General features: G+C 41.5%; 1 protein-coding gene across 1 annotated transcript in view; it reads left to right on the top strand.

Annotated features, from left to right (window-relative positions):
- Positions 1 to 701: 701 nt before the first annotated feature.
- LTK (leukocyte receptor tyrosine kinase) overlaps positions 702 to 22,736 on the top strand; it is a 98,554-nt gene continuing 76,519 nt past the window's right edge. The window contains exon 1 of the mRNA XM_065684260.1: positions 702 to 864. Coding sequence (XP_065540332.1) covers positions 822 to 864 — 43 coding nt within the window. The 5' untranslated portion in view covers positions 702 to 821. The remainder of the gene's footprint in view (positions 865 to 22,736) is intronic.

Below are 22,736 nucleotides of genomic sequence, written 5' to 3'. Positions count from 1 at the left end.
AGAATGTATCCTGATTCCAAAAAGAATAGCTGTTATTTTAAAACAAACTCCCTGTGAAGGAAAAAACCACATGCAAACAAATTGAAGGCAGAGTGAACTAATGGTTGAAATGCTGATGGACCAGAAGAAAAAGGAGTTTAACAAGTATAATGATTAAAGAGTAGATGCAGAAGCTTGCAGGCAGAGTACCTACGCCCTACTGTGTTGCAGGTCCCTGTTGCATGTCACACTGAGACTGTTTTACTCAGGAGTTAAGTGGCTATAAGTGAAGTTAAGGAAAGAAAGGCTGTGCCTAGGCTGCATAAATAGGTCTGATTTCTCTTTCAGGACAGTCAGTGAAAGGACTTCCAGGCCGAAGGAATCTTCTCTATCATCTTAAATACAAGCTGAGTTTGGTCCAGGCAGCGTGTCTCATGTGTCATTGAGGCAGCTGCAAGGGAAGACTGAGAAGCGGGAACAGCCCAGTAAGATGCTGAATTCAGCTTTTCCTAGTGAATACTAATGCCTAAAAAATTTATAAATGGATGCGTTTATGTCTGAAGCAACTGCGCTGTGGATTTGCTGGCCGTGCAGGAGCGGTATGCAAAAAGGGAGGAGGAGGAGGAGGAGGAGGGAGGGAAGGAAGGAAGGGAGGGAGGGAGGGAGGGTGGCTGGCTCTAGGACCCATGCGAGCCTTCCTGAGCAGGAGGAGGGAATTCTCCTCCAAGGCAGTAGGAGCCCGAGCCCAGCCTCAGAGCTCCTGCGGAGCCCGCAGGAAGCGCTGGGCACGTCCTCTCCGGCGCCGCGCACCCGGCTGGGACCTGCCCGCACCCCGCAGAGCCATGAGCCGGCTCCCACGGCTGCTGCTGTGGGTCACCACGGTGGGTAAGTAACTTCTTCCACATCTCCTGGTGCAAACTCCCTGTTATGCCAAGGGACTCAGACTTACTGTATTGCCCCTTCCCTTTTAATTTAAAAACCCTAAAGCATGATTTTCAAAACAGTGGGGAAAAAAGAAGAGGGGGGAGAAAGTACTGGCACGAAACATATATAAACCCGGTGACATATGGGAAGATAAATCATGATGGGTATTGATTCTAAGTAAATTTTGTTAGGTGAAATGAATAGCTGATCCATAGTTTTAGAAAGGCTGCTGCTGACTGAGGCTTCTAGGCTGGAAGCAGGCGCTGTCATTGTACAAGGGTTCAGCGTGAAATTAACAGCTATACCCCAGGACCATTTTGCTTCTCTGATTACTGGTCTGCTTTCTCTGGGACTATTGTGGAGAGGTGAGTGAAAGTCATGTTTCAGCAGCAGTGAAGGTTGCTTGCAGGAAAAGGTGTAATTTGGAGACGATGCTTTGTCTAAGGAGAGAGATGAGGGAGCCAGGTAAAGGGAGAAGAATTTATCAGGACTGTGAAAGATGGAGTTATGAGCTCCCACCAAGAAAGTGATGCTCAGGCTGAGTTTTGCAAGGAATCTTTGTGCCGCTCTGCTTGTTGTTGTCAGCTTTGGTTCTAAAATGCAGCAAGAGGAAGGAGATGACAGTAGGAAATAAGGGAGATGTCAGGAGGGGAAAGCAGCAGTAATAGGAGAGAAGTTGGGAAGCAGCAGCATGCACACAACCAATGATGCGAAAAAAGGGTAGGAGTGGGACATATTTCCTGTATGTGCACAGTGGCAAGCAAACTCATTATGAAGATTAGGAGAGAAAACCCTGTATCAGGACATGCTGGACTTCCCAGAGAGCAGAAGTTACAACAGTACCCCTAGTGCTGAGATAAAAACATCATCTCGACCATTAGGCAAGGATTGGGAGACACTTCTGTATTTCTCAGCGTAACAAATCATATTACTTCCAGGCAGGAAAGGAGGTAAGGCAAAGAGGTTGTTGGGCACTACAACTAGCTCTTGCTAGTGCAGTGAAATTCTCTGTCTGGCTAAATGCTGAACCTGTATATGTTTTCTTTTATATCACGACACACTAGGAACACCAGTTTTTAAGCAGGTTTCATCATTTTGTTCTGTTTACAATTGATTGCTAAGTCATAGCACAGAGTTTCTGAATTCAGGCTTTTTCTGGCCTGTTATTCCTATTGGGAGGAGATTGTTTTACTGTCAAAGGGTCCCAGGGCAAATGTAGCCCATGCAAGCATTGCTGTGTCCCCCCCACAGCCTCAGTTCTCATAGCATGCAGTCTCATCAAGAGCTGCTAAGTATCATCCCAGTGTTTTTGTTGTAGTGACTTTCAAGGTGCAAGTGAGGTTAGTGTAAGGAGTAGTCATTATATTTGCTGTATCTCTAAGTCTGCGATTTGAAGCATGACTGTATTAGGGCAGAGATAAAAAAGGTGTGTTTTGGAGAGAGTAAGTAAAGAGCTAAATGAAAACAAACGTGCATTTTACAATCTCTGTCCAATCTTCTGCCAAAAATAATCTCAGTCACCCAGGGAGAGACTTGGATGCATGAGCATTTAACTGCATAGCTGCTGTCACAAATCTTCACATGAGGGTTGCTCATCTCACTGGGATATTATGGTCAGCTCTCAGGCTCTGCAGTCAATTACTTTAAAAACCACTTGTGTGTCCACTGAGGAAGTTTTTCTGGAGCATATTCTCAGAGTGGCTTTACATTTCCTTATTTATTTGGAAAGCCCAAGGTGTTGGTGATGAGGGAATTTATAGGTCCACTTTTCTCTCTTTTGTTTTACTGGCTGACATATGCCTTCCTGATGAGCTGCATACTAAATGGATAATTTCAGAGTTCTTATCCACTGAAAAGTTTTGGCACACCAAATAACTGGAGGACGTTGGAATTCTTTTTCTGCAAAAATTAAGCCTGAGAAAATTGAGAAAGTTGTAGAAAACAAGAGCAGCAAAAAAACCTTAGGAAAAGAACCACAAACCTAGGAAGGAACAGATGTGCATTGTTCAGTGTCAAAGCAACTTTACAGTCATTCAGAGGCTGAAGTTGCACACTAGCCTCAGGTCTGAGGAGATGCTCGGAAGAAGGTGACAAAAGCCACCAGATCAATGTGTGGGAGAATTTTCCTTTTATTTTAAGCACCAGTATTGCTTTATGGATGATGTTCCTTTGTTTACTTGAGCTTGGTGGAAGGGGTAGGGGAGGCCTTTTTTCCTCTATGAAAAGCTGGGTTGTGCTTGGCCAGATATCATGCTCTTGCCTTTAGGTGTGAAGGGCAAACAAGCTGCAAAATTACAGCACAACATACATCCTGGGCAAACCTCAAACACCTTCCCAAAGTGCAGTCACGTTTATGCCATTGCTCAGAGTTTAGCTATGAAGTATAACCACAGTTCTTGAGATAATATTAATAGAGGCGTTTTGTCATGTCTTTCTTTACAGTCCTTTCCAATACTTTTAGTGGAGCTGTGACAGAATAGGGTATGTTATGTTTAGTTTCATCTGAAGGACCAGTGATGGGTCTGGGTTTTGCTGAATACTTTCTAATCTAGAGGGGCATAAAGTGGTTGATGGCAGGTTTAGGAGTGAGAAAGACAGCTTTCTGTTTGTTTGTGGGATAGTATGTCAGCTTGGCAATGGTGGATGCCCCATTCCTGGAGGCTATTTTGTCCTTGCATTCATCTAACAAACTGTTTCCAGAAGCCTTGAGGGTTTTTTTCATCTCCCTGGGTTTGCCTGCCCGTCAGAATTGAGCTGCCCTGTTTTATGAACTCAGTTTAAGCTGGTTTAAGTTTAATCAGTCCACACCACACATACATGAAGATGCTTATATAGGACTATGGTACCTCATTTTGTTCTTAATGTAAATCAGCACATCTGTCTGACTGAGACAAATCCGTATTGCTTTGGTGTACCCCTTTGTCTGTCTAGAGGAGAGCATGCCAGGAATGGAAGGGATGGAGCCCTATGTTCTCTTTCGTCTGTTCATTCAAGAACTTCTCTCTTATTTAGCTCTTGTGCCTAGCTCTGCTCAGTTAAAGTAGCACACACATACAATAGTGTGCTCCTTATATAGTTCCAACAAGGACAGCACTAAATGAACCTTGAAATCTGCCTGAAGAGTTAGGTCCATGGTTCCTTACTGTGTGAATGATGTCGTATCTACAGATACTGTGCCCTATGGCACTGTGACTGTAGCTGAAAGTCAGTGGAAAAGGACAGGATGGATATATCATAATCCTGCAGTAAGGAAGCACATGCAGACAAACAGTAGGGATTTGTAAGCCACATCAAGAGGGAGGGCTAAGATGGAAGAAGAAGAAATCAAGTAGTGGAGCCGTGTGTACTGTCACTTTAGAGATTAAGACAATGTCTTGTGATCAGTCACTGGAGAAATGCATCTTGCTGTTAGTGTTACATAGCTGCGCAGTTTCTAATTAGTCCATAAGATCAAAGTTGGAGAAGAAGATGCCCCACTCAGAGAGGTTCAAAAGCATTCCTCTCCCACACTTCAGAGCCTTCAACAAATACACAGGAGTGTCCCTGTCTTCACCCCGCTTATATGTGGTGGGGAACACACTGCCTGTGCTGGTGTGCAGAAGTGCATCTGGTGTCTGTGACTGCAGTGGAGAGAAATCTTCATCTTGAATTAATTGTAGTGAAAAATGCTGCTGTGGTGACACTTCAGAAAGAAGGGGTCTAGGTTTTGAGCTGTTACGTGTGGAGGTTGGGTTTGTGTGTGCAGTGCTTAATCCATATTAAGACATTTAAATCAGTCTAAGTGTTGAATTTTTTCAATTCAGACTTTTGCTTAGAGAAGTATTTTATCTGAAAATCTTAAAGCTTTGTTTAAAAATCCCAAACCATCCTTAGTTTTGACATGAAATATTGTAGTTCAGCTCCCTGAAATGTGCTGGTCTTTGCAACTGCATAAAACTTGTGAAAAGATGTTCAGATTTTTGTTTGGTTTGGGGATTTTTTTTGTGTGTTTTTCGTTGTTATTGTTTTGTGTATTTTCTGTTTGTTTGTTTTTAATCTCTTTGGGTTTACCAGTAACTTGGAAAATCCTGTATTAAGTCCGCTCAGTTACATTGTCAGACCACATACTGATTTGTACCTGGTGTTCATTACTGCACATCCACACAATGGCTGGTACTGTTGTTTATAGCTTGGTACCAGGTAAAATTCCTCAGGAATAAAGGAAATATAATCTGAACTTTTGCAAAGCTTTAGTAAAAGCAGAAGCACAAAGCAGCTGCTGAGAGGAGAGGCAGGTGAGCTCTTTCCAGAAACAAATGGAGAGGAAGGAATCTATGGGATTCACAGTTAATGCAAATTGATGGAGCTCTATAGGAACACAGTTACAGCAGTGCATCATCTTGCCTTCTGTATCTGGAGACTTTTATCTGAGACTCTTACGAGTAAGCATGATTTCTGTATCGAATGCTTAAATCAGAGAAGGAAAATAATGACATTAATTATGTTAATTAATTGGATCAGGCTTCTAGTCTTTTCCTGTCTCTCAGCATCAGTCCTTCCTCTTACAATTCCTCTTCCTCCCATTCCATTATAATTGCTCCCTGCTTCTCTCCTCTCCTGGTGTGTAACAAACTCGGTGCTTTGATGTGGCCTACAATGAGCAGGACAGGATGTGCACAAAGATGCAACACATAGCAGGTAGGATAGCAGGTCAGCTTGGAAAAGAGGTGACCTGCGGCTGGTCTGAGTGAATAAAGAGAACCAAGATCTCTTGTGAGAGTGGTGACAGATCACACCAGTGGGTTATGTGCGCACAGGAGGAACTTTGGTTCAGCACCATTAGGGGTTGGAGGGGCTATGCCAGGGGAATTCCAGGTTCTTGTCTTTTATGCCACATATGAGAGAGGGGAGCTCAGGGTGCAGGACCTTTACAACTAAGTGAATGTGGCATCAGGACCTCCCTGGGTCTGCGCTGCCTAAAGGTCTATGGCTCCCCAGCAAGTGACAGGGTGTCACTGAAGCATATTGCCTCCCTCAAGTGTGCTGTTTCTAAGAGCCTCTTTCAAGGTGGTGTACCTCCACGTTGCAGCTTCTTCCAGTGTGTTTGCTACCAGCTCAACAGGGCCCAAAAGGAGTAATGAAAAGAGAGAAATGACATAAAAGGAAAAAGAAATCACCTTCCAGTCTTCCTCAACTAGAAAAAGCAACTCTGCCATAAGTACACAGGAAATAAAGAACTCAGAATTCCAGTAAGATGCTTATTCACAGATAAGGTTTTATCTTTTTAGGTGTTTCAGGTTGGTTTTCTATATATCCCCCTTAACATAAAGCTGGCTGGCAAACACAAAACATTACACAGGTCTTTACAACCTTGTCTTCCGCTTGTTGGTGAAAAACTTGAGATTTCTAACTGGCTTTATGTTTATTTTAGGCAATTGGACTACATGATTGCTGTAGGTCCCTTGCAACTGAACTATTCTATTCTATATGAAGGAAACACCCTGAAAATGGCACTGAGTTTACAAAACCAGAAGAGACACCTATTAACATAGCAGGCTCATCAGAGTTAAAGGTAGTCAAGAATGAGACTGAAGTATAGAATTGAAAGCTGAAGTCTTTCCAAAAAGCACAGATCTATCCTTGCAACTCAGCTTAACATTTGCCTTATCTAATGGGAGAGCCACGTCTGTTAATAAGACATCACAGATTTTCAGCTATTTGGTATCTGAAATCCCGTAAGCTTTGGCATATCAGCCAAGAATGATGCATTTATTCATGCATTTCTGTTGCTCACTTAGGGTGGGGGGTTTTTTCCCAGTCTGTAGCACAGCATATGTTTGAGGGATAAACAGCCAAACTTTCTGGGATAGAGCATCCACATTTCTCTCCTGTGTCTATGGAGATACATATTTATATATTAAAAATAAAGGAGTGATAATGTAACTGAGTGAGGAACACATTAGAAAGTGACATGAAGTGATGTAATGGTCTTTTAGTACACAGAATAAAGTGCACCTGCTGCTGCACTGTCATGGTGAAGAGGTTTTGTGCTATGAGCCAAATAAACCCCAAATTGGAACTTTTTTCCCCACCTTGAATCCGAACTGACTCAATAACGGCAGTCTTATTGAACATCAATGACAACTGAACCCAGTAGGTTACTGGTTCAGTCAGAGTTTGCTGAAATCTTGCTTGCCACAGCAGAGATTCCATTGGCATGGAAGCAATCTCAAACTGTGGTGTGCTTCTGAGCAGTTTGTATTCAGCTTCTGCTTCCCCAGGGAACTCTGACAAGTGCCTGCTTCCTCATAGCGATGTAGAGCTGATTTGAGTGGCTGTGTGGCTCTGACCAAGAGCTTTTCCTACATGCTGAGAGTGAACTCTGAGTGCTTGAGCATTTCCTCCTCTTTGTAGCTTTGCCTCACAACTTCTGCTCCATTTTCCTGGCATTAGGAAGGCAGGAGGAAACTGTGGGAATACATTGAGAGGATGGGAGATGGCCAGAGCTGGGCAGAGGAGCAGGATGGAGGAGAGCTCGTAGTCTCTTTTCCAGTGGAGACTATGAGCCCAGCCAGTGTGGTTTTGGATTACCAAAACAAGGGTTAGCAGCTGTCAGCCTGAACCTGAGCAACCTCAGGCAAAGCTGAATTCAAACTCGAACTGAACTGAACTTTGCTTCACTGGAGAGTTAATTTTTTTTTTTTTGCAGACCCTGGTATCTTGACTAGTGTTTTAGACAGTATAAGGAACATGGATGATTATGCTCACACCCTTCTAATATGTTAAATGTTTCAATTTTGTCGGATTTTCTGTTTCTGTTGTTATATTTAACTGCAGTTTTAATTTTCCAAGTGTCTGCTATTTATAATTTCTTTTTCCTTCTGAGCTCTGCGTGATTAATACATAGAATCATAGAATAGTTAGGGTTGGAAAGGACCTCAAGATCATCCAGTTCCAACCCCCCTGCCATAGGCAGGGACAACTCACACTAAACCATCCCACACAAGGCTTCATCCAGCCTGGCCTTGAACACTGCCAGGGATGGAGCACTCACAACCCCCCTGGGCAACCCATTCCAGTGCCTCACCACCCTAACAGGAAAGAATTTCCTCCTTATATCCAATCTAAACTTCCCCTGTTTAATTTTTAACCCGTTACCCCTTGTCCTGTCACTACAGTCCCTGATGAAGAGTCCCTCCCCAGCATCCCTATAGGCCCCCTTCAGATACTGGAAGGCTGCTATGAGGTCTCCACGCAGCCTTCTCTTCAGGCTGAACATATTTGCTAATTTGACTTCAGCAAATAGAGTCATAGCAAAACATGATTGCTTGAAATTTCCTTGGTCTTGAACATGTTTTTAGAGTTTGCTCTATGGCATTTTGATGTGTGCTGTGCTGGAGTTCAGATCTTTTTGCATGAGTAACACTCATTCACAACGGGAGCATTTTCTGTTTACAGTCACTACAGGAGCCCAAATAGTACTTAAAACCTCTGAAAGAAGCTGTCTTTAACCCCATGCAGGCTAACAGTTCAGCCTAGATTTTAATGAGACCCTGGGCTTTATGAGTATTACAAGCCCTGATAGCGCAGTCATTGCAGAATACTTGCTATCACCAAGTATTTGTTCAACTTTCCTGAAGTCCACATTCTTCCTGGCCCTTCAAGATCTGTTGGGTTCTTATACGAGTTTAAAGTTTCCCAGAGTTTAACAGACTGTGACAGTTTGTTGCAGTTCTAGAGAAGAAATTTGAAAATCAGTAATGTAACTCTTGTGTATTAATTATAAGCAAAATGAAATGAATAGACAAAGCTGGCATTTAATTATTTCAAAAGGGGTTGTAATCTGACTGTTCAGGTGGGTAGAAAAATGAAAGACTTGGGCAGATCTAGCTCTTTTTACCTCATCCAGAGCTGGGCTGGACTGGTCTGACTAGACACAAGCGTTTAGCCTTCACTCTAAAAGCTATTTTCCTGTTTGATTTCCTGATAAATTCTGGATGTGGTGTAGCTTTTTTTATGTATTCCTTCCCAAACATTGTGTATTGTTTGGAAATATTGTAATTCCAAAACATTTTTTTCCTCTCATGTGTGTCTTCCTGCATATATACATGAAAATTAATGAAAGGAGGGTTTTTTTTCCTGATAGAGAATAACTTTTATTCCCTTATTATAGGACCTGAAAAGACGGGAAAAGTCTTTGCTTTAAACAATGTGTCTTCCACACATTCCTCAGTGGAAGCAGTTACCCAAAACTGTGCAATGGTCAGGGGTTGCTTGTGATTTTTTGTGATAATGTTTTAATTATGCATTTAATATATAGGTTACCATTTTGCAGGGTTTTTGTGGCATGTGACTGTGCAGGCTATCAGCTCTGGTAAATCTAGCTAATAGTTTAAATTAAGCTTCAGCAGAATTGGCATTCACCGCAGTACCAGAGTATGTGTGGAGTAGGCTAGAGAAGTTATTTCATTACTGACAGAAATTGCTTTGTGGCTGCAAGGATGAGGATTGACAAGCAACAGCCCAATTAATAATGGTCATGACATTCTTCTACTGAGAATGGTGTGAGGTGCCTTGTGTCAAGTAAATGCAGAACTTCAGATGTAGAAGTGCTGATTCTTCTGCTGGATTTCTTCGGACTCCTGAGATCAAGTGAACGTGAAGAAGGTCAATGTTCAGGTGATGTTTAGCTCAGCTCTCCAGCAGTCATGGCCACCTTGACCTCTCCTGCCAACCCCCAAACAGCAGCACGGTCTCAGATGTCAGTAGGGATGCTTTGAAATTATCTAGGTTAAAAGGCAGCTTTCTTTTTTGTAAATCATTTTAATGGTCCAGCTGTAGTGTGACCCGATACAGCTTGTGTGGGTACAACTGAGGAGATGGTGATTGCTGACCAAAGACAAGAAGGGAGTCAGTCTCTCAGTAGGGCCAGAGGAAGAGGAGATGGGGAAGGGATTATTTAGGAAGCCCTCAAGCTGTGGGGCTTTCTTTTCTGAATCTCTCCCCCCACTCACTGAAATAAGTGTCCTGTGAAAGTAACCTGAATTTAGACTACATGAATGCACCCTTATATAGCTTAGTCTGTTTTCCACTCTCTTGCAAGGAAGCAAGTGCTTGGTGTCAGTCTTGTATGCTACATGTCAGTGAGCCGACAACCTCCGTATGAAATGTACCACTGTGAAAATAGAAGAACATTGTTGTTAGCTCTCTAGTTCTGTTTATGACAATTTCTTATTTTTAGACCTTGTTACTTTTTGGCATCCTGTCATCAAAATGGTTTTACGGGACAGAATTCAAACTAGCAGTCTGATTCCTATCATTGATGCTACAGTACTGAGGAATAAGAGGTACACAGTGTTGCTGCGTAGTCTCCAAGTCTTCCCTTCAGACAAAATAGTCTGTTTTCAGCTTTGACCCATGCCACGTACAGACTGTTCTGAAACAGTTTGGGATAGGACTGAATGTGTTCTGAGGATGGAGAGCTGGAGTTTACATTTATCACCTAAAAGGGAAACAGTAAAATAGTTTTGGGCCCAGGCTTAAATTTTATACACAAGACGTTTTATAAGTTCTAGCATGAGTTTTATATATTTTTCTATATATTTATATTACAAATGTTTTATATATTATTATGTATATTTTATTAATATTAGATATTTTTATTTTTTTATATATATATAAAAAGGTCAGCTACATTTAAGAATACTCTTAAGCATGTCCTTTATTCTGGGTGAAAATAAGGCTGGCGAGAACTGACAGCTGAAAGTACCTTAGTCTTTCTGAGCTCGGTAAAGAATAAATGTATAACAAGCACCACTTTCTGGTACCTAAACTCTCCAAGCTCAGGTTTCACATCCCAAGATAGGGTTAAAAATCATCAAATTAAACCAAACATATTTATGAGCCATCTGGTTCCTGAGTCTTTCCAGTTTGTGTTTGCTATCCTGGGTAACTATTAAACAATTTTTGTTGCTGTAATTTTCATGTCATTACATGGGTCCAGAAACTGCATGTTTAAGAAAACACTGTAGAGAACTGAATGCAGAGTAGAATTATAAGTGCTGGCAGCACTGGAGAGATTTGTCATTCTTTCAGTCGTCCTAACACACTACTAAAGATGCATGTACAGAATAAATCCTGTTTTCTTTTTAATGTAACTTTAAGTTTGAGTTAGGCAAAGTGAACTTTAAGGTTGTATTATCTAGCTCTTTTCAATATGGTAAGGGGAGTCAGAGTTCCCTGGGCTGGTTTCCAGTTCTGTCACAAGCTTTCTGTATGATCTGAGGAAGGCTACTTAGTCTTGGTGCCTTAATCTTTGTTCTGTTTTAGCCATTTTATCTCCTTTATTCAGATGTGGTGGGACATAAATCAGTGTGTTTAGTTCCTTGAAATAGGTTCAGTGCACATTATTATTTTTATTTTTTGGCCTTTTTTTTAATGAAACACAAGTAGAAACTATAACTCAATTTCAGTGGAAATATAAATGTGTTGCTTTGAAAAAATAAAGGTTATTCTTTCACACTGAATGTTGGGTTACCGATAAGAGCTTTCCAACAGCATTGGCTTTTCCATTGGTGAAGGAAAAAAAAAGTGCTCTCCTTAAAGGTGTGCATTTGTATTGCTTTTCTGTAATGTATCCTTATCTGCTTCTGAGAAGGCATGGCACCAATGAATAGATGTAAAATTTCCTCTTGTTTGTCTGGTGACATGATTGATATTCTTCATGCCAGCTCAGTCATTTGTGACAGTCAATTTTCAGAGTACAGTTTTACTGTGGAAAAAAGAGAGAAGAGAATATAGCTATAATTGCTGGTGTTGAGTTTCTAGGTGCAACCAAATGCTGGTGCTATTTGAAAGTAGCACCTTTTGTGAATGCTAACTGAAGTACAGTAATCAGCTTCTCTTTCTCCATCTCCCTCATCTTTTTGACAGAGTTGTATGCCGAACATCATCAGTTTTATGAAGTCAAATTTGTTTTTGCAGGTCTTGAAAACTTTCTGGGAATTTTGCCTGCTGTGCAAAGTCATTGCACCTCATCAGCCTTACTGCTGCAACTTGTTCTCCTGTGGCTTGGTATCTCCTACACACAGTGGGTAGTAGTACCTGGCAGGTTGAGCTCAGGGAAGGGTGCAATGGTCTAGGTCTTGTTAGATGTACACAGCTTATTTCTCTGTTTCTGCTACTCACACATGGCATGAGCTTTAAAATAATGCAAAGCAATCACTTGGTGTCTCTGTGCATTTGCTTTCAAAGCCAAGATTCTCACATGCATGAAGAGGAAGAAGTAAGTGTATACAAAGAATAAGGCACACAAGCTGAGTGTGCTTTGGAGGCGAGCATTGCTTACAGCAACAGAGAACACTAGCCATGACGCAAGGAAGACATTTGAAATCTTGGCTGCCAAACTGCTAAATACCCTGCTGAAATTTGTGCTCAGTTTTTCATTCCACCTTCTTAGCCTCCTCTGAGTGTTTGTTTGACTGCTTTCCTCTTCTGGAGGCCAGCTGGCACTGAGAGGCTCAGCTGTTAGGAAGCCCATTTGGGAGCCTCTGCTGGCACTGGCAGATTCCACATGCTGCTAGATCCCTTCCTGGCAAAGTTGTGGTCTGTACCTTGGAAGCTGGCAACAATTTCTAGCTGAGACTGTGAGGAAGATGTTTGAAAGATGTTTGCCGCTGGACCTGACAGGGCTGTCCTGGGGCGATGATTTTATGGGTAGGTGTTTGTCCAGCTTCACTGACATGGTAACTATCTCTTCTTCAGAGACACAGGCCTGGGCACTGTACTGTGCAACGTTGCTGTGTTGATGTTAAGTGACAGCAGTGGCCACAGCTGCCCTCAAATGCAGGCCTTCTCCCTCACAGAGCACTATCAATGCATTCCGCCTTACTACTATGCTGGGAACTGAACTGACTTTCCAACATGCATCAGAGTAAGTTTAAAGCCTAGTCTTGCTCTGAGTAGGAGAGAGTAAAGTAGGAATTCAGTGCCCCACGAGTAACTACTGTTTACCCAGCCCCCTATATCACAAAATATTGTGGTATAGAAGGATAACAGATTCTAGCTTGGATACTTCTGGTGTGGTTATGGCACTGTGGCAGATTATATGGCTCTTTTTTTCTTAATACAAGATGAAATTACTTCTTGTCAAAGCCATTCTTTGGTGGAGGGCAATGCAAATAGAATCATAGAATTATAGAATCATTTAGGTTGGAAAAGATCTCTAAGGTCATTTAGTCCAACTAACACTGCCAAGTCAGCCACTAAACCATGTCCCTGAGTGCCACATCTACATGTCTTTAAATACCTCCGGGGTGGTGACTTAACCACTTCCCCAGGCAGCCTGTTCCGGTGCTTGACAACCCTTTTGGTGAAAATTTTACCTAAAGTTCCATCTAAACCTCCCCTGGTGCAGTTTGAGACCATTTCCTCTTTTCCTATCACTTGTTACTTGGGAGAAGAGACCAACCCCCACCTCACTACATCCTCCTTTCAGGTAGTTGTAGAGAGTGATAAGGTCTCCCCTGAACCTCCTTTCCTCCTTTCCCCTCAGCTGCTCCTCATAAGACTTGTGCTCTATACCCTTCATCAGGGTGCACATGTTCCGGCACCTCAGTGTCTTTCTTGTATTGAAATGCTTCAACATCTGCTTCCAAAAGAATATACCACCTACATTGGCTGTGCAGTTCCCTCAGAGTGCATATCTTGTGCTCTGTCACATTTTCTCATTACTATAGGCAAAGAGGAGTTCATCCTCTGCTTGCAAAGAAGCAGTAGCTTTTATTGACCAGGCAGCTGGCTGTTGTGGTGATAGGCATTCTCGGCAGTGCTTGGGACAATTCTGGTATTTACAGCATCATTTTCAACTTCCTGATGCAGAGGAGCTGAGGCTTCCTCAAGGGGAGCTAGCACAGAAAGGACATTTTGAGTGTGATTCTGTGAGAGCTCTATAAGAAGTTCTCCTGAGCACTGATGGGAGACTGAAATGACACCAATGATTTTTCTAAATTACTCTCTCCTCCCTCCCCTGGAACAGTATCCAGTAGAGTCTCAGGTGGGCGGTGGGAGCTCTTGGCAATCATGTATTGAAAAGAACAGTACTGCTCAAATACGTATTTAGTCTTTTCCTGCGGATAATAATCTGCTAATTACAGCTACAGTTTCAAGCTGTTTACAGCTGAAAAGGTAAAATGAGATGCTGGATGAGCAGTCCAAGCATGATCTCAGTGTACAGAAACTGTGGCAGTTGTGCTGCATTTGGCGGTCAAAACAAGTCAAGGAACTCGTGCTTGGTCTGGTAGCTCCTTCCTGGATGTCAGAAGAGTGTGAACTGAAAATGTAGGAATCGTGTAGAATTCAAGAGCCTTTCAGGCAGTGCTTGTATTAAGTGTTAAAAGCTACATGCCACTGTGAGGCATTTTGTCACTTTGCAAGCTGCCTTATATGAGGGACTCCACATTGATGTACCACACTGGGGGCAAAGTCAGGTTTGCTTTAGGTCTTGTCATGATTCAAGCTTTTATTGGGGGCCAACAGAGAAGAAAATTGCACGAGCTCTTGACCTCATGTTGTTTGTTTTCCTCATTGTGCTGGCTTATGCGTACCGGCTGCGTTCTTGGAGCAAAGAACTGAGGCTATCTGCTGTTCATCTTAGCTTGCTCATTTGAGGGCTGAGGGATAGAAACATTGTTTTTCTGCCTTGTGTGGTCAGTTCTGGAGTGACCCCTTGCCAGCAAAAAACCTGCATCTGCAGGCCAGCAGTAGTCAGGCACTGGTATGTAGGGAGACGCTACCAGGATATGTAGTCTCTGTCATAATTCTCTGATAAAGGTCTGCGTAAAGCAAGTAATTACCAAAAGGAGTAGATGGTCTCATACCATTTCCTCACTGATCACTTCCAGAGAGTGCACTTCTCATGGTTCCAAAAGAGCTTAGTACTTCAGAATGTAAGTGGTTGTGAAGCAGGTCTGGACTCCAGCAGCCACAGTGCTTCATGAATTCACTCTAATAGAAGATGGTTTTATTATCTCTTGAGCAAGAGTAAGAGCTTTCATTGAGATATCCAGAGAATTCAACATTCATGTGTTCCGTTTGTCTGCATCCAGTGTTTTTGTGTGCTTGTTTCTCATGCATACAGACACTCTCCAGATATATTCAGAAACGCATCCAGTTGCGTTTCCCTACTGCCTGCAAATAAAATGGCTCAGGAATGATGGTAGAGGTTGTCCCCAGTCGTTTTCTTTCAGGCACTATTTTGTTCATTAGTGTTTAATCAGTTTATCCATGGTCTGAAAGGAAGTTAGAAGTTTTCCCAATAATCTTTTCTTTGCAGATACTCCTTCTGGTTTCTTCTGCTTTGAAGTCTGTCGTGGTTTAAACTGAACCTTGCACTGGTTTCACACTGGGGCAGTGTTTTTGTGTGATGTTTTCGTCTTCAGCATGAAGCTTAAGACAGGCTGAAACGTCTTTGAAAGGAATGTATGAAAGAGGCTGCCTTGTCATAAAATGGATCAGATCAGTGCTGGTATGGTTTAGCTCTCAGTTATCTGGGTTTTCTACTACTCATTCCCTTCCATAAAGCTGCCTGAATATAACGGCTGGGGGATATTTTCAAAGCACAGTTTGTGGGTGTTAAGAATATCAGAATAGCCACGATAGCGTTGGCTCTGCCAGAGCACTAGGGTAATTAATAAAGTTGTCAAACCCGGAAGCTCATCCTCGCAAGTAATGAGAGACAGTTATTTGAAGCTCTCTACCCTGGCAGGAAAGAAATTCTTAATTTCACCATTTCTATTTTGGCACAGATCCCAAAGGGGTCCTTTAAAGGAAAGGAAGGGCTCATTATATTTAAGGACTTCCTCTCAGAAGTAAAATAAAAGCCTTCATATGGAATAGCTACTTTCCAGCTGAGAAGTGTGGTATAGTAGCCTAAAGATCTCTCTAAACCATGCTTCACACTGTAAACCTCCTCACCTTACTCTCTTGGAAGCCAAAAATAACATGAAAAGCCAAGATAACGAAGTTTCCTTCTAGTCATAGTCATTCTTTGCAACATGATTGATTGCCTTCTGTTTTATGTGTTCTGAGAACAGTGGCATCATGTGGCTAACATCACCAGTTTCTTCTATGTTTCTTTACTGGAGATGAAAACTAGTGAAAAAAACTGAAATGCAGGTGACCACTCTTCTGTCTACAAAGTCAGTTTCCTACCAAAAGCAAACTGGTACAATTCATAAATCTTAGTTATGTTGATTTAAGCCGTGATCAAAAACTGTGTTGTGCTTTTTCCACACAAAGGTGATATTTTTGGATCCAAAAATGAAGTTCAGATCTTGGCATGAACAACAGAAGAGTCTTTGAAAATAAAGAAACAATTTGCCAAACAGCCATAAGGTAGTCTAAGTCATCCGTGACTTCTAGTCCTTTCAGGAAGTTCTGGGTACTAGGGCTTTCCCTCCCACTGAGAATCTGTTACACAAAGTTTATTGCTCACAACAGTAATCCCAATTACAGTTTGAAAAAAGATTCTGCACCTCTTACACTGTGCTGGCTGTGAGTTCAGGTATTCATACTGGGAAAGACATCTCTCAGGTGGCAAATACTTAGAACAGTGTGAACAAGCTTAATCCTAATCCTTTCATAAGAGAAATGTGCAGATTTTAGGAGAACGTCCAGACTCACCTTCCTCTAAAAGCTTGGCTCTTGTGCTATTCGGAAACAGTGAGCAATGAAAATATCACTTTTTAGTTCAGCATACCATCAGGGCTCCATACTTAACTAAATTGTCTTGCTATTAAGAAGACTTGATATTGGTGCTGTGATTTGAGTTAGCGTCCTAGCCTTCTTTGCACAGATTGATTTCCTGATACCTTACCTTTTTTACCCTTGAGGTCTCTGTTCATCCATGGTTTCTCTTTCTAACTGAGCTTTCACCAGCCTCATGCATACTGTATCCTAGAAATTGCCTTTTTTGCCATGCCACTGTGGCCTGTCAGGCCTTACTGGCAAAGGACATCAACTGTCATGTCACAAAAAGTGGGATCACTTTTTGTTTGACCTGTTGAGAACCTCTTTGTCACTGCTGTCCTCTGAGACACTCTTTCCCTCTGGCTGAGACCCTTTCTTTGCCTTCCTGATTTCTCCCTCCTTAATCTGGAAATGGTGCCTACCTGCCCCAGTGCTGTCATTGCCTTCAGTTCTGCCCACATTGCTGTTTGGTGTCTGAAGTTACTTCGTACGTTGGTGCTCCGATAATTGCTGCCTCTCGCCATTGCTCCCCTTAGCCTGTTTTGTAGCCGTGCACAGACCTGCTCACTTGTGCACAGTGTACTTGGGACCACAACAAGCAGCGTGGCTTCAGAAAGCTTGTGTATCCTGGCATTTCGCTTTTTTAGCTCTCCTGGGCATATTTTTTTTCCTTCTGGGTTGCAGCACACCATGTCCATGGGGAGCAGTCTGAATACTTTGATTTCTGCTCTCTACTTCTAAAAGGGTGTATTGTGATAGCACAAAGCAACCAACCAGTAGCTCACCCTCATCTTTATGTCTCTGTTGTCTTTTGGTCATTGGTTTCTTGTCTATCTAGTTATCTATGCTTTTGGAGTATCTTTCTCTAATTCTCCCTTGCAGTTACTCTTTGGCATTTAGGACTAATGTGGCACGGTCTGTAATTTATTATCAATGCTTTTCTTTTTTTCTGTCAGTTGTGTTAGACCATGCAAAATATTCCTCCAATTTCTCCATTTTAATTTGTGTAAATCTCTGGAGAGAGGCTGGAGTAGCAGCCCATGGTGCTAAGATAATTTCTGTCAGTAAAAGTAAAGAAAATCCATCTTGACTTGTCCAAGTGTTGAGTTGGGATTTAAAGAGATTGTGAATTGTCCACGTCTGACAGTTTCATTATTTGTGTGTCTTACATTGTTCCATTTGCATATTTAATTAAATACACATGTGTATTTATATATATACACACACAAAATTGGAAAATCAGTTCTTACTAAACTTCAAACATCTTCTCTCTCTCCTCTTTCATCCTTTCCTTCTCATTCTCTTTTCAATTCACAGATTTGGGTTTAGTCATAGCTTACCTTGCAGGATTCCTTCAGAAATCAATAGATGTCTGATCTAGGGAGTCTCTATTCTACTTTTCAGCTTATGCACATGTGTTTAGCATTTGCTTCTTTATGTCCGTTTGTTAATTGTTGTGACTGGGTTTCATGATCCTGGTTTGTCTCTTCCTTGACGTAATTTCCATCCCCTTTGCTTCATTCAATAAGCAGGAATGTCCTGGGTATTTGGTGGTTAGGGGTCAGTGCAGATTAACTGGAAACACTTTTCACTGCACTTAGCCTTGGGATCTACCTAGTCAGAATTCGGTGGATGTTATAAGCTTTTTTTCTTCCAGGTTTGCTAATTCCTTTGCTGGAGGCTGTGCCAGTGCTGATAAAACTCTGCATTTCCCTGGGCTGCATGTAAAAATCTATTTTTAACTTCAAATTACTTCCTAGACATCCATTTCCTCAGAAACCATTCTTTTTATGCCATGTGACTGCCGGACAGGGTCTGGTCCTTCATCTGCATCTTTCATCTTCAGGATTATTCTTCAGAGTTACTAGTTGATGACAATGTTCTCCATACCATAATATAAACATCCTCCCCCTTTTGCATGAGCTGATTTAAATTTTTTTTCTTGTGGAGGAGGAGATGGCATGGAGGAAAAGAATAGGATGTGACCCTGAAGCACTTAGAGAAGGCACCAAGGAATGAGCAGGGTAAAAAAATGTTCTGTTCTCTTTTTACAGATGGCAGCTTGGCCACTAACAGAACAAACCCCATGTAACACAGAGTGTTGGTAGTGCACTTGGGGACATAATCCAGGGTCCTGAGCATGAAGAATGCAAAGGATACTGCCAGAAGATTAGGTTTTTATCTTGTACTTTTCTCCAACCTAATTTAGCCACTAAAGGGCTGATCCAGACAGCAGGCTTTTACTGCCATGTCGGAGATATTTTAGCACGGGTAAGAGGTACAAATTGAACTCATGACAAACCAATTCACTGTGTGGCATTTACAATAGGGACTCTTTATCAGGGATCATAGCGATAGGACAAAGGGGTTTGGGCTCATACTTAAACAGGGGAAGTTCAGGTTAGATATAAGGAAGAAGTTCTTCACTGTGAGGGTGGTGAGGCATTGGGACAGGCTGCCCAAAGAAGTGGTAAGTGCTCCATCCCTGGCAGTGTTCAAGGCCATATTAGACAGTCTTGGGCAACATGGTCTAGTGTGAGGTGTCCCTGCCCATGGCAGGGGGTTGGCATTGGATGACCTTAAGGTCCTTTCCAGCCCAAACTTTTCTGTGATCCTATGATTTAATAGGTTAGCAGTTTAAGCAAGTCTTCTAGACTCTTCTGTAATGCTTTTCTCTCTCTGTTAACCAGCTTAGATTTAACACCTAAGTACTAGGTGGCTGAGGTCATAAATCCTACTTTTATATATTTACCAGCCAATTTATGGTAAGAAATAGTTTAATCTCTTAACAGTACTCTTGTGCATCCTACCTTTTCACAACTTATGCCTATGAAAACTAAACTCTACCATGGAGCAATTGGAATCTTTCCTTCTGGAAAGGAATTTGGCAGATGCTGAGAAAAGGCTTGTAGCACTACTCCCTTATTTTCCTGGCGGTATTGAAGAGAAATTGTAGAGGATGGAATCTTCCATGCTGCTCCATATAGCTGCTGCCAACGTGCTGGTGGTAGGCATACTGCTAGATGAAGTTTAGCAAAACATTCCTGTATTCATAGTTTCGTATGAAAATATAGTTTGACAAAGATGGCCCTTTCTGACAAAGGAAAACACCAAGACCACAAGTTCTGATACAACTGCATAAATCTGATCCATTAACTGGAAAGCAAAATTTAACATTTAAGTACTTGTAATTGAAAAGTAGGATGAAGCAAGTTGCTGTGAAAAATAGGCTGGGCACTAGAAGGCAAGTTAGCTGTTTGTAAGGTTGGTATGAGTTGCATTTCCCTGATATTAGAATAAATGGCATGCTTATTAATAAGCTGTGCCTGGCACAGTCTGTAAACAACAGTGCGCAAATGTCAGTGATCAGATGAGATTATTGCAAATATGATGGCAAAGAGTCCTCTCAAAAAAACAGGAAGCAGAAAATGCCAAGGTTGTATGTTTCTGAAATCTGCTTTCCATGAACAGATCTAGAAGGTCCTTGTCAAAGCATATCAGTTCATTATTCTTCTCTTTTATATGCAAAGCAGCTGAGTATGACTATGAAAACCAGGAGCTTGCTGCCCTAACACTTCCTGGTCTAGTTCCTGGAGACCTAGCATGTTCTTTAATATCCATACCATGTAAAGGGTTGTAAAGAAGATAATACCAACAAATAAAATACTGAATGCCATTAACAAGAAAAATCCATGGAGGAAGGATGCATGTGTTTTCATAAAGATTTAGCCCAAAAGATCTCAGAAGTGCTTTTCTGCCACAATTTGGAAAGCTGATGGAGAAAGTCCTTGTTGTTAGAAAGTCACCAGCTGCAGGTGTGGTTTTAAACTGGTGGGTTTGTTGCAAATTTCATATGTTGGAAAACTGAAAAGAGTTCATGAGCTGTAGGAAATGTTCAGGCGGACAATGCCATTCTAGTCTCCAAAAGATAGGGTGGGTTGAAGACAATTTTTTATTCCATGAAACTTTGTCTTTTTGATTGTATTCCTGTTGTTAACTAATCAATTGTAATAAAATTTCCCCATTATTTTGCACAAGAACCTAACCAGGACCCAGCACATCTTTTGGTTTCTGTTTTACCTATTTAAAACACCAAGAAAACACTCACTTTCTTTTCATACTGAGATGCTTTCAGCATTATGAGACTTCCTAACATGAGTGTTATGGCAGGGGTACTACCAACCAGTTTGTTAAGGACTTTCGGGTTCAAGCTGTATAGAGCTCTTGATTTTTAGCTTGTTTATGCCTGTGGAGGTAGTGCTCTTACATTCTTCTGTGTCATACATATGCTGTGGTGTTTGTTTTCATTTGTTTTCTTGTAAATACAGAATCTACTGTTAATGGAACAATTTGCTTTTTCAGCATCATTATTGAGAACCTTATCATTTCTATTTAGTAAATAGCTGTGTCTTTATTCCCTCTTTTACTATGTGCTACCTAATACCAGGCTGTGTGCATTCAGATCTTGGAGGGCTGAGGTAGCATAGTGGAAGGATGCATACAGTGGTGTCACTGATTCATTTCTTTTTTTCTCTAAAGCCTATCTCCTATGCAGATTTATAATCTCATAGCAGCTTTCCTCGTATCTTAAGGGTTCTGGAAGGGTGTGTACCCAGGAGGTTATTACAGAAAAAGGTACACCAGTTGCTGGTTCACTGGATATCTGTTAATAATTTGATACTTGTAACCTGGCTGAATGACCTCAGATTCTCTTTCTTCTCTGTATTAGAGAACATCAGTTCACTTCTTTTATTTCTGTACTGTGGTTATTTTATTGCTCATCTATACCCTTGTGGTTATCTGATATGTATCACTGTCATAAGAGAGTAAAAGCATCGACCATGACTACTTAAAATCAGTTGAGAAAGTTTTTGCATACATCAGCAGAGAAAAGGGTGAGAGCTTAATAAAAAAGGTTGGTGGATTTGACAGATAATACTTACAGCTGCTACGTAAGTGACCAAATAGATGCTGGAGTTGTGTCAGCCAGAGGTGCATCAGCACACCAGGCTTCTGATCACCACAAGCTGTGCAACATGGGAGTGAATGTTGAGTCTTGGGTTATGTGAAGAGGGTGGATGCTGAATTCTGCTCTGCTGCTTTGCCACCAAGAAAGCTTTAAAGTGTCTGGGAATGGATAGACAGCACCCATTATACTTTGTGACAGCAATATTGCAAAAACAGATGACAGCTGAATTAACAGAAAGACCTTAAAAGGAGGAGGCAACAACGCGATGTGAGTTAAGATCTAAGTATGTTCATCCGTAGGTTACCATAATCAAAATTCCATAAAGAAGGAGTTCAGACATCACAGGAGGGCTTTGATGTGACTAATTAAAGAAAAAATTAAGTGATGTGCTTAATATTTTTTTACAAAGCCTGTGGAATGGATTAATTTTGAAATTAGTGGAAAGCATGGTATGGATGATAGGGTGGAAACTATTTACTTCTTCATGAGGATAGATTCTTTAAGCGTTGACAACAGCAAAGTAGGATAGTGACCAGACAGAGAAAAGAAACTTGACAGAATAACTACTTGATAGATGTTTATGGGTAGAAATCACATAGCAGTAAACACTCAAAATCTGGGTTACAGATATTGCAGCAGCATCTACACTTCAGATAATGAACATAACATTGCAAAAGTACTTGCTAAGAGTACAGATCATAACTTTTCTTAAATGCATGCTTGAAAACAGATAAGCTATTAAATAATGAAGGGGTTAACCTGACTTTGAACTGTGGTGGTTGAAAGGGATTAAGTTGCTGAGGCTAATGAGGAGTGTCCCATCCTCTCCTTTTCCACCCCCAGGCCTTCCTCTCCATCCCAAAATTAATTCTGTGTCAGAATGATGGAAACAAGGAGTTTGAATAGCAGACTTCAAAGTAACTTTATTCCCAGTAGTGCCCATCACTGGGGACATAGCAGTATAAGAAATACAAAGTGATCCAGTACAGAAGTTTAAGAGAGTACTTTATGCAACTGGCCAAATCTGCAGGCATAAAAATATGATTTTGATTAGTGCTATTAAGTTGCTGAATATTTAATGACAGTACATGTACAACTGTGTGAAAATATGATACAGCACGCAATCAGAATTCTCATC

This window comes from Lathamus discolor, chromosome 6 (genome assembly GCF_037157495.1).
Source record: "Lathamus discolor isolate bLatDis1 chromosome 6, bLatDis1.hap1, whole genome shotgun sequence".
Taxonomy (NCBI): Eukaryota; Metazoa; Chordata; class Aves; order Psittaciformes; family Psittacidae; genus Lathamus; species Lathamus discolor.
Note: the sequence above shows the minus strand (reverse complement) of the source record. Positions and strands in the feature narration are given on the sequence as shown.